This window comes from Motacilla alba, chromosome 2 (genome assembly GCF_015832195.1).
Source record: "Motacilla alba alba isolate MOTALB_02 chromosome 2, Motacilla_alba_V1.0_pri, whole genome shotgun sequence".
Taxonomy (NCBI): Eukaryota; Metazoa; Chordata; class Aves; order Passeriformes; family Motacillidae; genus Motacilla; species Motacilla alba.
Window position 1 is genome coordinate 54,382,647 of NC_052017.1, and position 23,834 is coordinate 54,406,480.

The 23,834-nt window shown below is 39.7% G+C and overlaps 1 protein-coding gene across 3 annotated transcripts in view; it reads left to right on the plus strand.

Moving 5' to 3' along the window:
- ITGA9 (integrin subunit alpha 9) overlaps positions 1-23,834 on the plus strand; it is a 237,722-nt gene that overhangs the window by 49,807 nt on the left and 164,081 nt on the right. For all 3 annotated transcript variants that reach the window (XM_038123406.1, XM_038123404.1, XM_038123395.1), the window contains exon 15: positions 2,970-3,130. In XM_038123406.1, the coding sequence (XP_037979334.1) occupies positions 2,970-3,130 (161 nt within the window). The remainder of the gene's footprint in view (positions 1-2,969; positions 3,131-23,834) is intronic.

Below are 23,834 nucleotides of genomic sequence, written 5' to 3' on the forward strand. Positions count from 1 at the left end.
GAAGCTGACTATCCTACACCCGGAATTACAAATTACAATCTGGCTAAAAATAGTTAGGAGGATGGTGCTCACCTCCCATTCCCCCTTTTTTTCTTTATTCAGTCTCCTGGTGTCTTTGAGGTTCCAAGCTGCAACCACCGATAGCTCTGGGAGAGTCCAATAGCATCTGCCGAACTTGTGGCGGGATGTGCCTTTTTCGAAAACTCCTAAGGCTACCGGGGCGAGGCGTGAATCCCGGAGAAAGCCTCCATTTGTGATAATAATAATTTTCAAAAATTTAAAAAGGTTTATTAAAACCTTATCAAAAAATACAACAGAAGACTGAATAGAGAAAATTATACAGTGCCGGGAGCAAAGGATTTTTTCCCACCATGTGCTCATCCACACAATGGATATTCCACCTTTTAACCCTTTAGCCCCTCCCAGTGTCTGTCCATCGACTCTTTCTTCACTGTCCAGTGGTGGAGATCACTTTCTTAGATTTTGATTGGAGGTCAGGTGTTGCTGTAGTAATGAGCCGACCCTCCCAAATGCTGTGACTACCCAGGCTATCCTGTGATACAATGCAAGGAGTGGTGGGGTGAAACTTAACTATAAATCTATAAAACTTCTCTTAACATATACATAATATTTGCCCTTTAATTGTGAGAGTCAACCATTGCATTACTCATCTATCACACAACGATGTTCCATTGATCCTCTCCAGCTGGTCTTCTTGGTGGTGATGGTCCCCCTGAAAAGCATCTTTAGGGAGGGATGGGCTTCAATGGCTTCTCTATACAGTTTTGCTATTTTGAGCAAAATTTTATATCAGTATTTGAGGCATGAACTGTTTCAGTCTCTGACAACAGTCTAGATGATTTCCTCTACAATAATAACAACAGTAGTAATAGTGCCAGTCTGAGAATTAGGTGAATTTTAGAGGCTATGAAAATGAATGGTTTTGGTCATTTGACTAGAGTTAGGCAGATAGATATGTTAGAAATTGCTCCAAATTTTCTCCTGTACTCTTCATTTCAGATGTACGTTGCTTGTGTGTTGATCCATATCTAGGGTGGTCCTCGTGTCCCTAATACTATTGCCTGAAAGACTGGCAAGATTTAGTGTAGGATAATAGGTTGTTTGATATTTTTGCTGTTTAAACATGTTCCTAGGACTATAAAAACATCCCTTATTAAAAACTTTTAAAAAGTAGACTTTTATCTTCTAACCTGTGTGCAGCTATAGTTTGGTGCAGGGGTATTATTTCTGTCTGTCTCTCATTTTTCCAGTCTGTTTGGAGGCAGGCATGAGTCAGTGCTACCCTCAGAATGCCTCAGAATGCCTCAGAAGCAGATGTGCTGCAGGGATGTGTTCAGTGTATGGAGCAGTGTGGATCGCTCCCTACTTAGACCCAAGGAAAACATCATGAGAGAGGATTCAAAACAAGGCGGGAAGTACTGGGAAAAAGAAAGCTTTTTGGAAGGGAATGGAGGGACTGTCCTATATGTTCTCATTTGCTAGGGCTTTTTTTAATACTTCTATTACATAAGAATTTTCTTTGCAAGCAAAATTAATGAATAATTTTCTTCTCATACTGTCAGAGACATCAAAGAAACACATTCCTTTTCCAGCGGTTTTGTGTAATTATTTAGTTAGTTCTTCATTGTTTCCATGTGGTGCCTCCCACTAACCCCCTGGCAAATCAGTAATATAGCTAGTAGTTTAGCAGGCATTTACAGATGTGCTTATTCCTGATGAGCATTTGCCTCTTGCTGTTTGTGTGCTTTGTCATTATCTTAGTGGGTGAGGAAGGGGTATTCTAAGTGGTTCAGATTGTGCAACCTGTCCATTAGCACAGCCAGTTGTGATTCACATTTTTTAGCTTGTGGCCATGGCCTGATCTCTTCTCACTGCTCACTGCTTCAGGGGTCCTTTCAGCCCTATGGGATGAGTCTTGCATCATAACTATATATATGCTGTTTAGGATGAAAATCCGTTATAAAATACCTGCTGCCATTTACTTGGTGCCTCTCTTACTGTCTGGAATAGGTCATCTGGTCTGCTGGGTAGCAGCCATCTTGAAGATATGAGCAAAAAATTCTCAGAGGGAGCCATTATCAAAGCTTTTAGGCATTTAACTTACGTTATGGAAAATGAATTGTCATTAGAAGAATTGAGCCCTTCTTCTGAGCCCTTCAAATTCATGCCAGAGTTTTATTTTCATTGTGTGAATTTGGGTGGGTAGATCCTCAGTAGAAAGAGAGAAAAGCCAGAGCTGCTAGGCAAATGTTTGAAGGCATTACTTGGAAGATTGAATTTGCTAGTGAAAACTTGTCTTACAATCTCCTACTGGAGTGAGCAGGAAGAACTTACACCACCAGCAGTGATAAGTTTGGTCAGTTATTGCCCTAACTACACACTGCTCCAGGTTGCTTTTTGGAAGCAACAAAGTTGTGGGGGGCTAAGTATGTGGTATGAATGCTAAGATTCATTGCTAAGGTGATGGCAAATGACGAAAATAATTGTCAGGAAGTGCCACATTCTAGTTGACATTTGCATGATTTGTGCTGTTTTAGAATGTTTGAGGTTGCTGCTGTTATCTGTGTTGTTTTTTTTTTGCTTTTCCTGTCAGAAACACAGTTTAAACATCTGGTTTTTTTTTTTTGGTAGGGATTTTTTGTTTGTTTGTTTTGTTTTTTTTTTTTTCCTGTTAAGTATATGTTTCTAGATGCGTTATTACACACAATTTCCTACAGGAAAGGATGGACTGGGAGTAATAGCTATATTAAACATGGGAGTATGTTCGTAATTGGATCTGGTTTTCTATAGCCGCAGGGAACTTAGTGATTGATTGAGGGCCCTCAAGGGTTGACCTTCTTCAAGCACAGATGCCCTGGAGACAACATGATCCATTGATAGGTGGCTGGAGAATGACTATTGTTCACTGACATCCTTTGTTTTTTTCTTCTTCTTCCTTTTTAAAACAGGTTTGAATTATAACTTGACTGCTGATGTGGCAAAGAAGGAAAAGAGCCAGCAGCCCAGAGTTTATTTTGTGACTTCTGGAGAGACAGCAGGGCAGATTACAGAGAAGTTACAACTGTCATTCATGCAGGAAAAGTGTGAGCATTACCTAGCATATGTCAAGGTCAGTTCATTCATGTCCTTCCTTACTTTGGCCTTACTGCATTCCACTCTTTTAAAAAAATAGTCAACCAATCAAAGTGGTGCTGCTTTGGTTTCAGATGTTTGATTTCCTGATAGGTAGAAGTTCAGATCTTCTTGCTTGGCATGATTTGTCAGTCTGAGCACCTTCAAGACCTGCTGCCAGAAAAACACAATTTTTTTTTTTTGTTTAGTCAGACAGGTCTTTCTTTTTCTCTTTTTCCCTTTCTCTCTGTCTCTCTTTGTCTCTCTTTCTCTCTTTCCCTCTTTTTCTCTTTTTGCGCTTTCTCTTTCTTTCTTTCTTTCTCTTTCTTTCTTTCTTTCTTTCTTTCTTTCTTTCTTTCTTTCTTTCTTTCTTTCTTTCTTTTTCTTTCTTTCTTTCTCTCTTTCTCTCTTACTTTCTTTCTCTCTTTTCTTTCTTTTCTTTCTCCTTTTGCCTTGGTTTGTTGCTACAGGTATTATTCCCAAGGAGACAACATCTTGTTTTATTAGGAACAGCTTAGTGTACAGGTGTAGTGTTTAGTTTTGTTTAAGGTCTGACCGCACAAAAGACTGGTAATACAATCTGCATGGGGATGGCAGGATAACAATAGGCCTACAATGAAATAATTGGGCTGTTGGGTTTGAAGACTCCTGTGAATTTCATCTGGGCTTGAAAGCAGCAGTGGGATAACTTAATTCCACATGCATCATGGTCCTAGGGATACAAAGAATGCTTTCCAGACTAAGAGATGAAAAGGGTCTGTTTTTCCTGTGACAAACTCTTTATCTAGAGCTTGCTAGGACTGTAGTTATCCTCATTTGGCAGGTGTTGAAGAAATGTCACCCAGGTGCCATTGTTTTCAGAGTAAGCACAATTTTCTTCTACACTAAAAATGTATAGAATGGATTTTAAAATTACATAGGAAGGGCATTTATCTTTTAAACCACATATGTCTTACAAACACTAATCTTTATCGCCAGTCCTTACTGAAGGACTTCTTCCCATAGATGAGTGTGACTTAAATTTGATAGATAACACTTGGTACTCTCTTGTTTTGAGAATACAGCACATCCAGCTTTTTCTAAATGTATAAACTTTTCCAGAAAGCTTTTTTGTACCTAAAAACTCTGAGAATGGGAGATAAAATTCATCCTTTGACTCTATCAACATTTTGTGCATGGCTGTTGAGAGAAAATAAAATAAATAAGGGCACCAAAGAGGAAATGCTGTCCTGTTAAATTGTGTTGATCTCTGTGAAGAAACTACATATCTTCCACATTTTTTTTGTTTCTGGAACAACCATTGCTGTCTGCTGTAGAAAAGCTTGTTAAAGAAAATGTAGGCCTATAAGATTACCTTTACTTACAAAATGTATCACTGAATTTATTAATCCTGGTCTTTATCCAATGAACACATCTGGTTAGATTTCAGTTTGTTGAGTTTGGATCAAAAGGACCCACGTGCCTATCTTAACTCAAGAAGGATTTCTTTCACACTAGCTCTTGTAGTTTTTGGATACTACACAGAATTCATTAAAAAGCTACATATGCCCAAGAAACTCTTTAAATTATTGTGACATTTCTAGCTAGTTTTGGGAATGCAAAGGTAAATACTGTTTTTCTGGAAAATTCTTGGGAAATTGGATTTTTATAGTCAAGAGAAACATTTAAGCGCATCTAAAATACCAACAACTTAAAGCAGAATAGCTGGTTAACAAACAAGGCTACTGGTTTCCTATGTGATATAGGCAGCCATTTTTCACTGTTAGAAGAATAACAAGAAATCTTGTAAGAGAGAATGAAAAGTAGTGGAGGAAGATGATCCCTGTGGATTACACCATCTTTTCTGCAAAAGATGGTGTAATCCACAAGACTACATGATGTTAAAAGCCTTAAAGAGAGCCCTGCACACTCTGAAGGAGTGGAAATGGGGTCATGATGACTGCTATCCTTAAGTAATAGCTAGTAAAACGTACTCCCTGAAAAACCAAACAAAAAACCCCTCCACAGACTCCAACCAGCGCTCTCGTTAATTGCATATATTTGTGATAGAATGGGTGATTAAAAATATGTAGGCTTAAAATATACAAATATTTCATTTAGGCTTCCTGTTTTCCTTTTATTTACTGTATGTCTGATGAATTCTCTGGCATGACAAATTGAGTTGTTTGTAGTTGCATCCTTAATACGTTCCCTTTATTATTGTTTATTTGTGTCACTGGTCACAAAGGGATCTGTGTAGCTTAACAATGTCAGTTCTGGACTGCCTATCATGAAGGATAGAGAAGCTGTTTGGACTCGTGTGTCACCTCGTGCTAACTTGACTAACTCTGCTAGGTACACAGGGGCTCCAGTCCAAATGGAACACAGCAGAACTCTGTGGGTTAAGTTAGTTAAAGGAAAGCCTGTTCCAGGCCTTGCTGGATGATATTGTTTTATCAACATGTAATTCTGGTATGCTGGAGGCATAAAATGGAAGTACTGAGAAAAGCCATTGAAAAAAACAGATCTCTACAAGCTGCCTGCATTTTTTGATAGATTTGATCTCAAGAAACCCCAGCAAAATTGAGCACTAAAAGAGTTGCAGTCTGCAAATAAACTGACATTTAATTGTTTTACAATTGATAAGTGTCCATGTTTTGAGCATGACTCATTTCCTATTTGTGATTCCCTTTCAGGACAGTAGCTACTTTTCTTATTGCTGCTACTCAATTTGACTAAAAAGTCTGTATTTCCTCTTATCTGCGTCACTAAGTGGATCTCAGAACATTTGTAGGATACATGTAGCTGGGATCTTCATCTTGTACAGGGCAGGCTATCAAATTACAGCTCAAGTTTCTAGTGCTGTGGTACTTAATGAGAAAATATGGTTTCTGGTTGAGAACAGAGAATTAAATGGAAATGCTTTGGGACTTCAAAATGCATTACGTATGGTTTTGTAGTGGGCATAGAGTTGTAGAGGAGTGATATGGTTTTATGACTCTTTTATACTTTTCTTTTAAAATTGCCTATCCTCACTGGAAACTTTTTGATTATTACTAGTTAAGAAACTTTCTTTAGTATACATTGGTAATAAAACCAATACTGACAGAAACTCAGGTGTCATCTCCAAAAGCTGTATTGTTTTAATTTAAACAACTTCTGAAGGTTTGACTGATACATTGAGTAGAACATGGCTGTTAGTTGAGAAGTTCAGGAGCACCCCAAACTTTCTTATGTCAATATATAGCTGATCCCTTGTGTCTCTTAGAAGGTGCTTCACTACTGAACTATTCTTCTTCCAGCTCTCTGGGATGATGATGATGGTGCTGCTGCTAAAGATCATCTCTCCTTCAATGGTGATAAAACTGTTAAGAGCACATGAGTGCCTTCTGTGACAACTGTCTGTCAGTTTTGGTGGAGTACAAGGATGCAAAGTTTAAATCTGATTAGCTTTTTTCCCCTTTCTTTTGTAAAAGGATTTGGCTTTTTTTGGTATAAGGAGTGGTGGGAAAATGGAATGTGGTACTAAGAGGAAAAGAAGCAGAGTTTGCAAAAGGGAATAGAATCAGAGAAGACTAAGAAAACAAATGGATTTGGAGGCTTTAGAAGTGTCTCCTTAATATCTGGACCTGCAGCTGAAATGTAGAATTTTCTCATGGCAACTGCACTCATTTGATGGTGTTCAGAAGATTATGGCAATGGGCTTAAGAGGTGCGGTGATCAAGGTAGTGACTCTGAGGAAATATTGTTTCCCTTTTCCAATAACTGCCTTGGTTGTCTTCTGGTTATGTGGGCTCTCTTAATATTTAGGATAATTGTATCAGTGTATAGGATGAGAATTTGACAGAGATACCAAAGGACATTGTGCCTGCAGATTTATGCAGGATCAAAACACATCTTCCTTGATTTATCACAAAGGTGTGATGTTGATCATGTTGAAAGCCCCTTGAAGAATTCCTGCATTTATTAAAGAACCACCATCTGGTTTCTTACCCCACTGTAGGCCAGCCAGCTGGGCTGCCTATTGCTACCAGTCACTGTTGTCTGTGTACAGAGTGTATGCTTTAATAGCTGCAGACACCATCAGCGGTGCTGGCACACGATTAAACTAGACACAGCATTTATATTTTTTAGACATATTTTTCTTGGTTGTAAGCAGTTTCATGTAAGTCATAATATTAATTCTCAATGGATCCAGACATAGCTTATGGGAAGGGTGGGGCTGAGAAGTAACAGCCTTTGCATAATATTTGTGTAAGTGAAGAACTAATGTTTGTATGGACAGGTTGGGAAAAAAACACCGACTTTTCAACAGAAATTGCACAATTGTGCTTTATTCATTGCTGAGTCCTGTAGCCAAAAATTTGCATTTTTATGGGTATGTTTCTGGTCTTTGTTTGCCATGCATCACTTGCTTTTAAAGATACTCTAGGCTGCTGACATCACGCAAACAATCTAGTGCTGCTCATCTATTTCAGTCAAGGTCTGTGGTCATGTTTGTTTCTCCCTCTATAGCTGTTTGATCTCATCTGAGGGAGTTGCATGTATTGAAGTCTTTTCTTTTTGATTCATAGTACCCAAGCTTTTTTCTAGAGATTGGATAACAAAGCATTTGATCTCAGTCACATCAGATGCAGAGATGGTGTCACCTTGATCATATGCTTTCTTCTGAGAGTTGCCTGCCTGTGAATTAATATCTCTATGTAAAGGTTTGTTTGGTAGTATTACGGGATAGAGATAACACTTGAAGCAGAGACTGCTTTTCCAGCAACAACAACAATGAAAACTTGGTCATGGTTATCTAGAATTTTACAGTGTTCAGACCACTTGGTGGACAAAGAGAATACTGAACTGTTCCAGCCTGTAGTAAAAAAGTTTATCATCACTACAAGACTAAAGCTGCTGTGTAGTTTTACCAGGAACCATGACTGTGGTGAGATTTAGTACTAAGACTGAGAGCAGAGTTGATGCCTTTGGGTTTGTTAGTTTTGCTTGTTTTATGCAACTTTCTTTAACCCTTTTGCAGAGCCATCTGGAGAAACTGCTAGGCCCAGCCAGATGCAATCATAACGTGTGTAGCTTAAAAGGCTGTGGGATAGGTGGGGTGATCATGAAGCACAGCCTGGGGTTTATTTACAAGAAGCATGCTTTCCAGAAGAGTTCTGTTTTCCAAAACTGTGCAAAGTCCACTGATAATCTATTAGGATAGCCTTCCTCCCCTCCAGCAGAGCAAAATAACTGCGAAATACAAATTAAAAAAAAGTAAGTGGTTTTTGTTGCCTTATTCTGTAAAGTGATCAGTCATCTCTTTTTGCATAAATTCTGTCTGGCACTGAGTAGAGCTGATGTCTCACCTTGAAAAATAAGCCAGGGAGAAGAGAAGCTGCATTTTAGCCTGCATAGCTCATATGGACAAGGGAAGAACAGTGGTCAGCTGCATAACTCTTTTCATCACCTCTTAGGTAAATGGATTTAGGAGTACCAGAAGGAGTATTAGGAGTCAGTGACATATTTGAGCTGAGCATTAACTGTATCAAGATTTAAATACTGTTAATGATCATGGAGTTATCTTTGGCTTTTTCAAAGGTTTTTACAAGACTCACCAAGAACAAGGAAGATTATCTTTCAGGGGTCAGTTTATAGTCCAGTTAAAAACTGTCCGGCCCAATATGATCAAAATCAGGCTGCCAGATATGCTTCTTTTCAGGAGGGGACCCATGCTGCAAGTAGTTAAGTGCTTTGAGATCTGTAAGGGCTAGTAGTGCAGCTAAGTGGGAAAATAAGTTGTATCAGATACTGTACTGTGAACTCTTTGGGGAGCTTTTTACTGGACAGTGTAGCTAGAGACCTGTGTGGTAGCCCAAAGGTGCTTGTGTCTTGAGGCCGTTGGAAAGTTTTCAGCTGTGAGCTGAAGGTAGAGGTTTTGTCTAGAAGTCCTCCTCTGCTCATCTTCACAGGATTTTAAAGAAATTACTTTTTTCCCCCCTCTTATGACATTGTTAGGTGATATAATTGGGTGAGCGACTATCTCCTTCTTTGTAGTTGGAGAGTTGTCTTTGAATGTTTTCTGCTCTGTACAGAGCTTATCCATCATAAAATCTATGAAAAAAAAACAATTTAAACTCTTAACAAGGTAATTGATTTTATTGAAGTTCACTGTTGCTCTTTGACTTTTGCCATTATGTATGAAAAAGGCCAAATATGTTGTTTATGGCCCAGGCAGAAATTTGGTTGCTGTGGTGAAGTAGCTGGTAAAGTGCCTGGCTAATCATATTTATGAATCCAAGCTGAGATTTTGTAGTCTCCAAATGAAATAAATGGCATTTTGAATGAGGCTCAGTGTAGTAGACTTGCAGCACAGTAGCTGATGAAATTCTGCCTTGCCTTCGTTTTTTAAACTGTAGTGTAGCCTGCTGAACCCTAAAAGGGTGCAAATCTTTAATCTTGAGCCCTTTGATGTACTTGTCCCTTTGATATGTTCTGTAATGGCAAAGAAATATGATTTCTTTTTCAAGCAGAGTATCTTAAAAAAGTATATTTCTCAAGTTTTGGCAGAGTTGAGAATTATTTTTACTGCTTGCAGACCCTTAGTGAAGCATGACACTTCACTGCTGCTTTTAGATAATCAGTCACAGACATATGCCTGGCTTTGTCATCTGCCCTATGACAACTGACATATTTCTGTCTGATACCGTAGTTTATCAAAAAGAGATTTCATTTGCAGATAAAAGCTTTTGGAGATGGAGAGGCAGATTTAGGCCTTGACAGAGCATAGCACTTTTAGGGTGGAGGTTGGTCAGAGGGCTGGAGCCCCTCTCCTACAAAGACAGGCTGATGTTGTTCACCGTGGAGAAGAGATGGCTCCAGGGAGACCTCATTGCAGCCTTCCAGGACTTGAAGGGGACTTATAAAAAAGAGTGACTTTTTTTGAACTAATAGACAGTAGGTTTAGATTAGAGGTTAGGAGGATCTTTATTCAGAGGTTGGTGATGCACTGGAATAGGTTGGCCAAAGAAGCTGAGGATGCCCTGTCCCTGGAAGTATTCAAGGCCAGGCTGGATGGGGCCCTGAGCACGCTGGTCTAGTGAAAGGTGTCCCTGTCTGTGAGGTATGTGGGGTTGGAATGGAATGATTTTTAATGTCCCTTCCATCCCAAGCCTTTCCATGATTCTTTGATTCCAGAGTCCACAGATTTGTGAGGCAGTCCATGGGACTTCTATCTGAAAGAATTGCATTTGCCAGTGATGGCACTTTAGGAAGTGAACGGCCAAACAGAGATGAAAGCTTGCTTTGTGCTAGGAAAAAATAATGTTAAAAGGCAGGTAATGATGGATAGGAATATTTTTGTTTTCTCTGGCACTTCTGGTTAACTGAAGAGTTCTTCTCAGGTAGAAAGAAGTAGCAGAGAAGGCAACACTACTGTTTTTGAAACTTTCTAACATGTTTTTTGTAGAGTTAATTAAACTAAATACATGATGGCAAATTGTGCTGTGAAAGTTTATTTGCTTCTTTAGAACAAATTTACATTTAAGCGGAATACACTTAAGGGTAGAGTTTTGCTGCAGAAAACTGCAGTAGAGAACAGCTTGTTTACCTTAGTGGTTTTCCTGTTTAGAATGCATGGAAGAATATCAGAATGTGCGCTAATCTCAAACACACGCACACACACATATACCAAGAACACACACACATGCACATGGTCACCTGCTCCTGTCCAAACTGGGGAGTGCCTTAAATTATTACCCTTTCATTTTGCTACCCTTAGAAAGGAATGACCAGGGCACTTCATCAGGAAACACTGAAAGCAGATTCCAATGGAAAACTCTCTAGGCTAAAGGGAAAACAATTAATTTTGCTGGCTGTGGTTTCTGGGTATGTTCCAAACCTATAACATCCTCTTAGTCAGAATAGAGTCTTCCTAGAAGACTCTTACTCATGCTGTGCTTAGTTCGGGTGGCAACAACATAATACTAATCCAGTGCTCTAGTTCATACCAAAAGTGCATGTCAATATGTTTGAAGAAATGTTGGAGTAATAGGTTGCAGCATAGAGCTTCTTTCACACAAAATGCTTTTTCTCCCTTTCTCTCATAAGGAGATATTCACTACGTAACTTAAGGTGTGGAACTCAATTAGTCTTGACCTTCTGGGGCCCAGAAATTAAGAAAAGGTGCATGCTCTGTCATGTTACCTTCACCTTCACATACCCACCAGCACTTACATAAGCAACAGGGTAGTTACAGTTGGTATGGTTGTGCTGGTGATCAGAAGTTAAATCCCTAGTCATACACTTCTAGTTTGTTATTTTTATTTGTTAATTCACCTTATAGAGCTCTGTGACTTCTCCTGGAATCCTAGTTACTTTAGGGAATGTTCAGTATTTTGTATTAATACTCCAGTAATGTGTTGTATTTTGTCCTGTATTAGCTGTTTTCCAGAGATTTGAAATGGATATTTATCCAGGAATTCAAATTACTTTCTCCTTGTCCATAATATCTTTGCCCTGATAGCATATGTTTAATCTTGTTTCCTGACTTAATACTAGATGCTCTTATGGATTTAATGCATTAGGCAAATTAGATTGTTTTCAATTTTACAACCACTTTTTCTACCTTATGTCACCAACTGACCACTATGCTTGCTTTCAGTGGTCACTTTTGCTTGGAAAAAATGGTCATGATTGAAAAAAGTGCCTACTTATGGAAGCTATCCCCAAAGCAGAGAGGTAGTCATATTTTAGGAATATGTGCAATGTTGATTTGATGATTTATTGTCAAGTTATTAACCACATTTTCTGCCTAAGTTGCACGTGTTGGTGTTTGTGATTTCTCATGTATAACACGGGACATTTCTTGTAAAAAAGTCTTCCTTGAAAATATTTGTGAACATTTATCTCCTTTGTGAAAACCTGAAAAATACTTAACAATGAGTAACTTTTGCATGCTTTTTATACAAGTTGGTTTCTTTCCATCTTGTAGTTCTAGTTATTTTTAATCTCCATTTATGAATGGGCTTTAAGACCCTTGAATATATTTTACTTTGAGTTATGTGAACATGTGTAATACCATAAGGGTAGGACTGGGGGATAGCCTGACTGTTACAACAAAATTCAGCAAATAGGGAGATAATCTTGTAGTAGTTTATATTGCCCCCCTTTTGATTTCTTTTTTTTTTTTGGCCTGGGAGAAGGCCCAGGTCTAGTGTTAAATTCTAGACTGAAATGTGAAAAGTTAATGGTAAGTCTAAGAGAGTCTAATATGAGAATTAAATTTACTACTTCCTTCTTAGATAACAAAAGAAGTTGAAAATACAACTGGTTAAACTAGTCATGACTTGGTAACTTTCATCCTATGAGCAGACTTACAGCTGTTCATTTGGGAAGATTGACTAAAAGGGAGCAGATATTAATAACTTTAATGAGAAGAAAAGAGTGTAAAAATAGAAACAAGTAACAAAGAATGTAAGTCAAAACAAATTGATGTAAATTTATACCTTCTTTTGCATGTTTTTGACCTACTAGAATCTAGGTAGTAGCAAGTGAAATGTACCATTAGCCATAAAAAGCAGTTTTAGTAAAGACAAAATGTATAGGGAAATAGTCTGAAGAAAAGGCTTAAAAATGCCTTTATTTTAAGAGACTAAGCTCTATCACTTGGCTTGCAAATGTGGCTTCTGTGCTCTTGCTCAATGAGCTAGAAAGGATGCCAAAATTGAAAAGCCGGGATCTTTGTCATGTTAAGGAAAGTTTCCTCTACCATCCAGGAGCTACTTGCAGTTACATTCCCACCACTCCAGACTTCTGCTGCAACCAAACCCCCCTCGTAGTAAGGTGGCCCTGCTTGACTCCCCACACACACACCACTCTCATGCAATCAGACAGGTTTCCCTCACAGTCTTGGCGGAAGGTATCCCATAGCTAAGTCTCAGATGTCTGGTTCCCTTAAGTAATTTAACCGTGGTGCAGCAACATGATTATAGCTCATTTGGACTTCATCCAAAAAATCAGTGGGATTATTGAAGTGCCACAACTCATCTGGTTTTCATGTTGATATTTCCTAAGACCAAATTGTCTCTTTAGTGAGTGATTGCATCAGTCCAGGATTTTGTGAGCTGTTGTGATCTGGTATGGTCCTTTGTATATAGGAGTGCTTTATATAAACCACAGCAGTGCTCATGGCTCATAAACAGCCAGGGGGACAGTCACCATGATGGATGAAGAAATTGTAAGGTTTAGAATGTTTGAAAGGGTTTTTTTCTTATTATAGACATCCCCAGTATAATCCAAAAGGGTATATAAGCTATCTAAATCTTTTGAGATAGCAAAGTTTAGACTGGACATCCTAAGAGAAGTTTTCCTCTCTTGTAACTCAGAGTTCTGGCTTGTCTGCAGCTGCATTGTAGGAGCATTTCTGAGACTGTAGGTAGGTGCTGTTGTTCTATTAGTTCTAGTCAGAACCAGAAAAAAAAAGAAGGTCAAAAATAATTAATATTTTATTAAGAAAAAGTCCAATGCTTGAAAAGGCTTATGTAAATGTATATGTGCTATAGTTTGATACAACTGCAGTGTTTGCCATCTGAACAATGCAGTGTTCTGAGGTAGCTGAGAAGCAAGAAATTAAATAAGTAGGTGTGAAGAAGAAATGAAGACCATCAATTTTGTGTAAATATATATATATGTGTCTTATGCTTCTAACGTCAAGTTGCAAGGGCTGTTTAAATTAATTTAAGATCTAATGATGTGTTTTTAATTGTCATATATGTCTCATCTTCCTTTATTTTCCTTTCCAGCTTGATTTTTTCCTGCTTAGAGACTTGTTACATGTGTGCTAGAGGGAAATGTAGTCAGCCAGATGTTTATGCTTTGTGATGTATTTTGGAAAGGACAAAATATTAAACAATGTATGATACCTGGGAGTCTTCACAGCAAAAGAGATGTAGTTTAGCATGTTGGGTTTTCTACTACTAAGTTGCTTCTTATTCTGCTGCATTCTTTCTTCCAGTGGCTGGATAATCAGTGTAGGCCCTGAGACAAGTGTTGCCTAGCAGTGTGCCAACAGCTCAGCATTATCCAAAATGAGCTTGATTCATGATCCTTGGAGAGGTTACCTTAGATTTCCAAGATCTGTTAAGCATACTGACAAACTTAAACTGTACGTAGGAGCTCATTGGTTGATGCTGTGAGCATCATGATGCCTAGCTCACTCTAAGCTTTGGCAGATGAATTTACCATACCTCTAAAAACACTTTTCTTTTACAACCTTTTTTTCAGTTGACAAGTATCAAAACTCTGTATGTAACTACAGGCTGCGGTGTTTTAAGTGAGTGTATTGATTTCCCTCATAGTTACTTAGCTGGTAATAACATAGTTGAGGAGCAGTATGATCAGGTTTTGCTCATTTGTGTACCACTTGCAATTTTTAACAGATGGAATATTCTTATTCAGTTTTGTCCTCACCATTGATCTATTCACCCTCAGAAAAATTTTTCCTTTTTAGATGTTGCAGGAACTTACTTTTGTGGCTGCATGTAGGTATGCAATACAGGACTACATCAAGCTGTGGGCTGCAAATAATTACTTTATGTACACAGTAAATAGAAATAATGGAAGTTTTGACTCATAAGACTGATGCAATGGACAGATGTATGAAACTAACTCAAAATATGCAAGTTAGTTTCATTTCTGTGGGAAAGGACTTTGGGTCATTAAGTGTCTACAAACAAATCTCTATTTTTACTTTAGGATTATTTCCACTAATATACTAATATTTTTACTAATATTTACAAATTTTTAGTATGCATTTTCAGCTTCATTTTATACAGACCACAGATTTCTCAGTAATGAGTGGGAATAAACTCAGTCACTTGCATAACCAAGCCTTCTGCTTTCTCTTTTTCTCTCACTTTGGAGCAGATTTGTTCATACAAAGAGAGAGGAGATGATGCTGGGGTTCATGTTATTTTTCTACGTATATTAATGTATATGTACATTTAATGTGTAAATTTAAATAAATCACCCCCAATCAAAATTGCTTTGAAAAACAAAGCCTGTTTAAAAGGAATTTTATAAGACATCATCTCTAGGAAAGGAGAAACAATACTGGTATAGTAGCATCTAAAAATGCCTAACAAGACACGAACTTTTACAACTTTTACTGTGCTCGTCATGAACAAAAGGACATTTAGGAACAGGTCTTTACCCCTTGCATGTGATAATCTCTCTGAACTGCTCTTGCTCTGCTTGCTTGAGAATAGCTGCTGGATAATCCAAGGAAGGAGAAGTCACTGAGGAGAATGAGAGATGGCTGCAGCTTTTGCATGCATCTTTCCTACTTATCTCAAATAGATCTCTTTCAAGCCTAGCTTTTAAAAACATAATTGAAATGGGTAAAGGGATCCTTACTTATCCATTATTTTTGCCAGTGTGATGGTTTTGGTCAGTTCATCATGTGATGTTTTCTATTGCTTGGTTCAGGCAGGCAAGTCATTCCCCTGCTACACCATGGAGTCCCTTCCCACGGGAGACAGTTCTCCGTGATCTTTTCCAACCTGGTTCCAATCTCATGACCAGCAGTCCTGCCAAAAGTGCTGCAACATGAGTGCCTCCCACAGGGAACAGTCCCCCCAAAACTGCTGCAGTGTAGGTCACTCTTCCAAGGGGTGCAGTCCTCCAAAGACAGGCTGCTTCAGCCTGGAAGCAGGGGCCCCCGCTCTCCACTGTGTCTCCCACTGGATCACAGCCACCTCCAGGCATCCACCTACTCCAGCGTGAGCACCTCCCCCACGGGCTGTGGGCGGATCTCTGCATCCCCCGTGGACCCTCATGGGCTGCAGGGGCATGGCTGCTTCACCATGTCTTCACCATGGCCTGTAGAGGAATCTCAGCTCTAGCTGCTCCTCCTTCTCCACTAACCTTGGTGTCTCCATGTTGTTTCCCTCACATGTTCTCACCTCCTTCTCTTCTCTGGCTAGAAAAAACTGTTCCCCGCTTTGTTTTGATTTCTTCTTAAATATGTTTTCTCAGAGGCGTTACCATCATCTCTCATTGGCCCAGCTTTGGCCAGCAGCATGTCCATCCTCAGAGCCACCAGGGATTGGCTCTGCTGGACATGGTGGTAGCTTCCAGCAGCTTCTCACAGAAGCTCTGTGGCCTCCCAGTACCAGAAAGGGCCAAGCAAAACCAACACAACCAGCCAGTGGCTGTGTACTGTGGCACTAAACCAAACCCCCAGAAGTGTTTGCCACCATATACAAGAATGTACCAGGCCCTTTCTTATGCAGGCAGTGCTGACCAAGAACATGCGCTGGGAGGGGCATTGAGAATCATCTCTGCCCATCAGCTAAAGGGCAGATGCAGTGTTTACCTCACCACCTCTGCAGCTAGATAATATGGGTGGATGGATTTTGTGAGTTGTCTACAGTTCAGGTAACTGAAAATTTGTAATCTTCTCTATGTTTTTAATTGTGACTTTTTTTTATAAAAGGTGTATTGGTGTTTTAATGTTGTACTTGCAAATGGATCTTTTGAGTTGGCAGCCCTTAGGTTTTTGGCAAGCAGGTAGAATTTTCCATTTTAGTCTACAGGAAAGTGGCAAATCTCTTTCTCAAATAGTGCAAAGAGAATAAGCTATGATGCTGAGCATGTTTCATTCCAGCTCAGTCATTAAAGCTTCTTACCTCATTCTACTTTAGGCCTTGGACAAAACTCTTGATTTCAGGGGGACATAGCATGACTTAAGACATTTTCTGAGATTGTCAGGAATAAGATGCCAGCACTAGTCATCTGAGAGAAAAAGTGACAGCTGTACTGTCATTAGGCTGATATGCATAATGGGTGATACTCATCTCATCACACGTGTTGCTTTTCACCTTCAGTTGCCCTTGCAATTTGTGGCAAGAAATAAACATTTTTTAGGGCATGACTCACTTGGGCCACTCCATATGTGTGTTTTAGGACAAGACAAGTAAGACTCCATTGGCTAGGTCTCTACTGACTCACAAAAAAGCGAGAAGCAACTTATTGGAGGTTGACATCTGTATTACAGATGTCAACATTTAGCCAAAGGAATCCCACTCAATCCAGTCCATTGTTGTCTGATATTATTTACAAGTTAAGAAGGAAAAAATGCCCAGTTGGTAATGATGCATTGATCTGTTTCCAATATTCTGTTTATGAAGTGAATCAGATTGAATTTTAGCCAAAGGACTGGAATAGAGACTTGGTACAGTCAAAACCCCATTTTTCACTCCACCCGTACCCCCTGCAGTCAAATCATATGAAAGAAAATCCCATACTTTTCAGCTGTAAATCTGAACTCAGCTTGGGGACATATACAAGGTCTCATTGAGTGAAAAGAAATTAAAGTGAGCAGAGTGCAATTTTGTTACCAGATGATAAATTTGTCTGCACCTGGTGAGTCAACACAATGCTTCTTCTTCAAAAACCACTGGCCTATGGAACTGCAGAATGCCCATGGTGTAAGAAATGCAACTGGAAGTTCACCCGTCCCATTGCCCTGGTAACTTAGTAAGTTGTTTGTAACACTGGAGTCCCTGATCACTAAGGTCCATCAAAGAGACCCCCAGGACAGAAGAACTCATGCATAAAGAGGAGGGAAAATATGTTAATACTTTTGGGGAAAATATGATCATATATATGTTTATTCTGGGACATCAATGAATATGTATGTAAAAAACAGTATATAAATAGAAACATTCCTGTGCTCAGCATGTATGACTTTAGGAGGAACTATCCCCCTTGAGTATCTGGCCAAATAAAGAATGCTTGCTTTTCAATGTTACATTAGTATTAAGGAGTTTCTTCTTTTACTTAATTTTTTGGTAACAGCTCTGTCCAGTGTTCCTGTTTTTTTTTTCTTTCTGCTGGTTATGGGATTAAAGATACAGGAGTCTTTTGTACATCTACATCTTAATTCTCTTCAGCTTTACTGAAATATGGTCTGATGGATAGCCATAATCATCAAACTTGTGTTCCTGTGTTACAGCTGGGTATTCCACCCTGCTTTTTTTGAGATGACAACCAATCCACATGAGAGGTCATCATAGCCTTTCAATTGAGAGTTGTAGTAGTAGTTGGATCAAAGCCCCAGCAAACAACTCAACAGCTGTGAAAGATGTTAGTTAAATGGTTTAAAATAGTTCATATTACTTTCACTGAAGAGCTTAGTGGTAGCATTATTATGGTCTACTTCTTTTTCATGTTGAACGACCATAAAATTTACCTTGTGTTTGGAGCTTATCATATTTTACACCTTATCTTTTGAAAATTGAGTGGGCATAGGGATAAAACCTGCTTTATTGAAAATGATATGTACATGAATTCAAAAGTATAACTCTCTAGCCATTTTTGTTATTTAACAATTTGGAGAGCAGTCAGTGGAGTGTAGAAAGCAAATGGCATGGCATAGGAATGCTAGTGCAAGGGGATATATGAGGTTTGTGTTTGGACTCTGTCAGAATTAAATGCCATCACCTTTTTCTTCTTAGCAATGACCACAGCTGTATTAAACGCTTCAGTTTTATTGAATTGTTGTCACATCTTTTGTTGAGCTGAAAGAAGTAGCTGTTGAACAGCTGCATAAGAGTAAAACAATATGGATTGCACATGTGAAGGCTTGTCTCTTAAAAACTTCTGTGGGGAGGTTGATTCAAAGTGTCAGTGGAAAGAATTGTGCTAATCTGAAATGGCTTTTGCTGAGTACTGTGACAAAGTAGTTGTACTTGTTGGTGGGTAGGAAGGCATCATGAACAGTAAGGAAAAATAGTTGCTGTTCCATAGCAACAACATTTTTGCTGAGAAATTGCATTCTTGCTGCAGCATGTGTATTTCAGTCTCAGTTTTGTTTTCCTTTGTGAAGGACCAGCTTGCCTTTGCCACGGAAAGAGGAGGGAAGAGCGCTGGAGAATTTTTGTCTTGCTGTCAACAGACAAGCAAAATAATACATAAGCTGCAGCAGTGATTTCTGGTGTAGGCAAATTTATTGCTACAGAGCTGCAGCAGCCTGGATTTCAGTGATCAGGAATACAAAGAGGGACCAATTTGTTGCCTTAGTGGTTACCAACCTGCCAGCACCATCTCTGCCCACCATCTCTAAGACCCACACACTTGCAGCACTGCAAGCTCCTCTCCTCTTCCCAGGAGAAAGCATCCTCTACTGTTGGGGCCCATGTCAGAGGAGTCATGCAGTGCCCGTGGATCATGGACCTGGCGTTTCAAACACAGGGTAGCAGACATAAAAATGACTGCTGGAAAGATAGGCCTTGGCCTTATTCCAGGGTTTCAACTCACACCTTGGAAGTGTTTTTGGGATTTTTTTTTCTCCTTTGTGAGATGTACCCATGCAAATATTTTGTTAGGTTGGTGTAGTGGTTTTGGTTTGTCGATTTGAAATGTCACTAATTTTGAGATTTCTTGGCCAATGCACCAAAGAGTGTGGTGGGTTTTAGTGCTGGTTAGTCACCAATGTACTTACTTCTTGCTGTGAGATAGGATTAGGAGAAACGCGAAGCAGGCTCAAAACCTTAGAAGGGTATAAAGAAAATGTTATTAACAGTAACTAAAAGAAAAAAAGTAGTAAGAATCAAAACAAACCCTTTAGAACACTTCTCTTTCCCCCACAACCTTTTCTTTTCCACTGACTATATAAAGAAACAAAACTTAAAATTTCCAGTCAGTATACCACCTCTAAAATAGTCCTTCTTTAGTTCACTTAGGGAGAGAAGTCCTTCTTGTTAATGTTGTGGAGACTTCTCCACAAGAGGAAAAAACCAGTTCTCTCATAGTTCTTAATTTCCTCACAGATAACAGATGCCCCAGGGAATCCTGCCATTGTGAAGTCTCTCCCATTTCCTCCAAGCCTTTCTACAGCTTGTTGGCGGGCCATGTTCACTTATGGGGTATTGTTTTAAAGATGAGCTGTTCAAAGGCAAAAGTTCTCATTATCTATCTCTAAAATCATCTTCATCCCTGGGAACAGAGATCTTCTCCTGGGGGCACAGGATTGCTCTTCTCTCTTTCTCTGCTCAAACTTTTTATGGGATCACACTTATTTTAACATCTGCTTATTTTAACATGGAGGCTTTTGCTCGATATTAATTTGAACCTTTTATCTCCTCATAGTTTCATGCATTATAGGGAAAAAGAGGGTTTTTTCCATAGTTTATAAGAGGATTTCAGCCCCAAGATCAAGGCATCTCCTCATCCCTCCTATGTGGGACTTGACTTCTACTTTACTAACCAAGATGTTTTCATGTTGTTCCTTTACATGCTTGCATCTTGTTCCTTTTTCTCACATGGGGTGGACTGAAGCACTGAAAGGGTTGACATGTTGCCTGGGCCTCACGGTGGTTACCTGACCCGCCGGTAGCTTGTGGCAGGAGCTGCTGCTGGGAGGTGTGTTAGTATCTAGTCAGCCAGGCCAGAACTCAGCAGCAGTACAGCGGGAGCGTGTGTGGGGGGGCTTCTTCTTCCCCCTGCACAATGATTGTGACAGCTTCCACAGGGGTAAAATTCCCGCGCCTACCTGGTGCTGCTTCTGGGGCCCAGCGGGCTCAAGTGGGCCCCCAGGTTGGGGGAGGGGTGTAGTAAGCAGCTAGATATTAGCAAGCAGGTAGATATTAGCAAGTAAGCAGCTCGATGTTAGCAAGGTCAGCTCCACCCAGCCCACGGCATCCCCTTCTCCCTGCCCGGCAGCCAATGGCAGGGTGGTGCTGGCAGGCGGCCCAGGGGAAGGGGACCCCCGCAAGGCCGCCCGGCCCGGCCAAGACAGGCCGGGCCGGCTGATGTTACCTCGTTCCCAATTGGGAAAAAAAGAGGAAGTTCCCGTGTTTCTTTATTTTTTTACATGTGTGTTTCACAGAAGCATGTGCAATTTTCACTGGTTGGAAGTTTTGCATCACTTCCCTAGATTTCCTCCTACAGTGGATGTGTGCTGCAGTTTTGCAGGTTCTGAGTCAATATAGTCATACCTGGTAGCCATATCGTTGTATGGATTTATTTTTACCAGGGTTTCCAGTGCTTTTCTTGGCTGATGTGATTCATAGCCCTAAAAATATATCCTTTTCTGGCAAAGACTGTGTATCTAAGGATTATTGGCAAGGTTGAAAGCTCTCGCATATGTATTTTACCAAGCAGTGTAGAAATTTGTAAGAAGTACATGAAATTAGGTGTGAACCAAAACTTCCCCTAACATAGACAATTGAGGCAGGACTACCTGCTCTCTGTCCCAGAACCAGACCCATAGCACACTTTTCACCAGTGAAGCCTTGACTAGCCCTTCGGCTAGAAGACCGTATTAATCAGGTTTTAGAATAAAAAATGTGGACTCATAGAGAGATCCATTACACACTGAAGAGCAGATTGGCTCACAAAAGATAAAACAACCTGTTCTTTTAATATCTAACAGAATCTCAACATTTAGTTCAAGTGCCTTTGTTTCAGGTTACTGCCTTACATACTGTGGGAGGTGGGTCTGCCTAAATTGTCCATGGTGCTGCCCTGTTCTTTGTCTTTCTTGAGTGGTACCCAACAATATGAATGAAATTATTCCTCTGAAGTATTATTATCCTAGCTTTATCAAAATTAAACTTCATGTGTCCCAACTATCTTTTCTGTTTTTATGTGTTTCTGAATTTCATAATGGTCTTTTCTAGTGGCTTGTTCATTTTACTCAATCATTTAAATTTGAATTAAATGGTGGTCTTCGCTCTTTGAATGCTAGACTGCACTCTTAACCTCTTGCAATGTCTCTACTGTAAATGGTTTAAGGTGATAAAGATTCTGATGTGAATCATCTAGGGAAAGAGAATGCTAATGTGAAAGACAATGACTGGAGTGTGGCCTTGAGGTTCATAGAAATTAAAGCTTTTAGAAATAGTATCACTACAATACTGCCCTCATTAACCTCCCCACCCTGAAAAAAACACAACCCCCTTCCCCCTTATTCCCAAAAGGAAGTCAATAAAAACACAAGGGATGTGGGTAAATGCTTAGGTTTTAATGTTGATTTTTTATTTTTATTTTTTACACAACAAAGTTACTTTCTTTCCAGGAAATGGTAAAATAATCATATTTTTCTCCTCTTAAACAGTTTCTATGTTGTATAGATTTTAGAAGCACTGAAATCTCATCATTGAATGCTTAAAGATAGGAAGTTACTTCTTAGGGTGAATTTAGGTCTGGTCTGATTCTTTGCATGGTCTTCCTCACTATAAAAATAGACCCCAAAGTGTTCAGTGGTTCCTTCATGGGCTCACCATGAAAAACAGTAATGTTCCAAGCAACCCCTGTTTAACAAATGCAGTACTAAACATGGCTGGGTAGTTACCATCTCCAGCAAAGAAATCCCAGTGTTTGATCTCTGAGGCAACCATACCGTTTGAACTGAAGGGTTTGCTTTATTAACTGCTACCATTAGCAGTCACCATCTCCTTTGAGAAGCAGCAAGCAGCTACACCAGTTGTCCTGGTTTAGGGCAAATTTGGGAGAAAACCTCCAAAGGGGGCCCTCCAGAAAACAAACCCACACAACCCCTCCCCCCAACCAGTTCGGGAAGGATTCCTCAGAGAGAAGTGGAAAGAACCTGTTCATTTAACAGGCAAAGCACCCCCTAGCACACAAAGTGAAGAATACCAGATGACAAAACTCTTTCACTGCTCTGAAAAAGATAACAAGTTCAGAAAGTCTCTCCTGGGAATGGTCACTTTGTTATCGGTACCTCTGGTGCTGGGAATGGCTGCTCCAGGCCACAAGGTGCAAACTCTTGGTGTTTCCCAGGTCCCAGTCTGGAGCAGGTTTGAGTGGTTCCCAGAAAGAGAAAGAAAAACAGTCCAGGGAAAAATCGGACTGTTTTAGCTAAACTAACTAATGAGCAGAAGCAAAAGCAAGAGCAAGCAGGAACAAAGCAGAAGAAGAGCAAGAGCAAAGTGAAAGCAAAGCAAAAAGCAAAAGCAGCACTATGTACTGCCCTGTCTCTGTGTCCCGCCAGCCGTGGGGGAGCAGGCTGATAACAAAACAAAACTTCCCTCTTCAGAGCCAGTCTTGAAGGTACAGAACATAATATCCAGCATAAACAGAGCTGCAGCGACTGGAGATACAAGCGTCATAACGTCACCCTAGGACACCGGTGTATGTCAGGCACTTCTGACCACCCAGTTTGTTGTTTAAATAACCCAGAGAATGGAAAAACCTGGCCCATACACCACCACCACCAAATTTGGTATGTCCTAGAAAGTTTTGCTTGAAATTGTTGTTGTTCTCCTAAGAGGATATGTATATCTGAAGCCCTGGCCTGGGAGTTCAAAAATCTGAGTTGAATACTCAGCTGTAAAGCAGTAATCTGGTGTGAAGCTGGGAAGGTATTTAACAGTTAAATTAACAATTTTCCTTTTGGTTTCTGATATTTGTGTTGCTCTCCTGTCTTGCCTTTGGGTCATCATACCTGTTTGCTCCATAGGCTGTTTGCAAGACAGTCAGGATTTAGGGTTATAATTTGTTTTATGTAGCTTTGTATTACTGTAACATTAATTTTCTGAATCTGGCTCAAGAGGTTAGAGTCATTGTGCTGCAAATTCATTTGCAGTTCGGTTTTTTCCTTTTTCCCCTTGCACTCTTTTTTTCCTTTCTTTGGGTATTTGGGCAGAGGAAGAAACTGCCAGATCTTTCCACCATACACTGTGGTATGGAAAGCTTGGGTGAAAATGTACAGA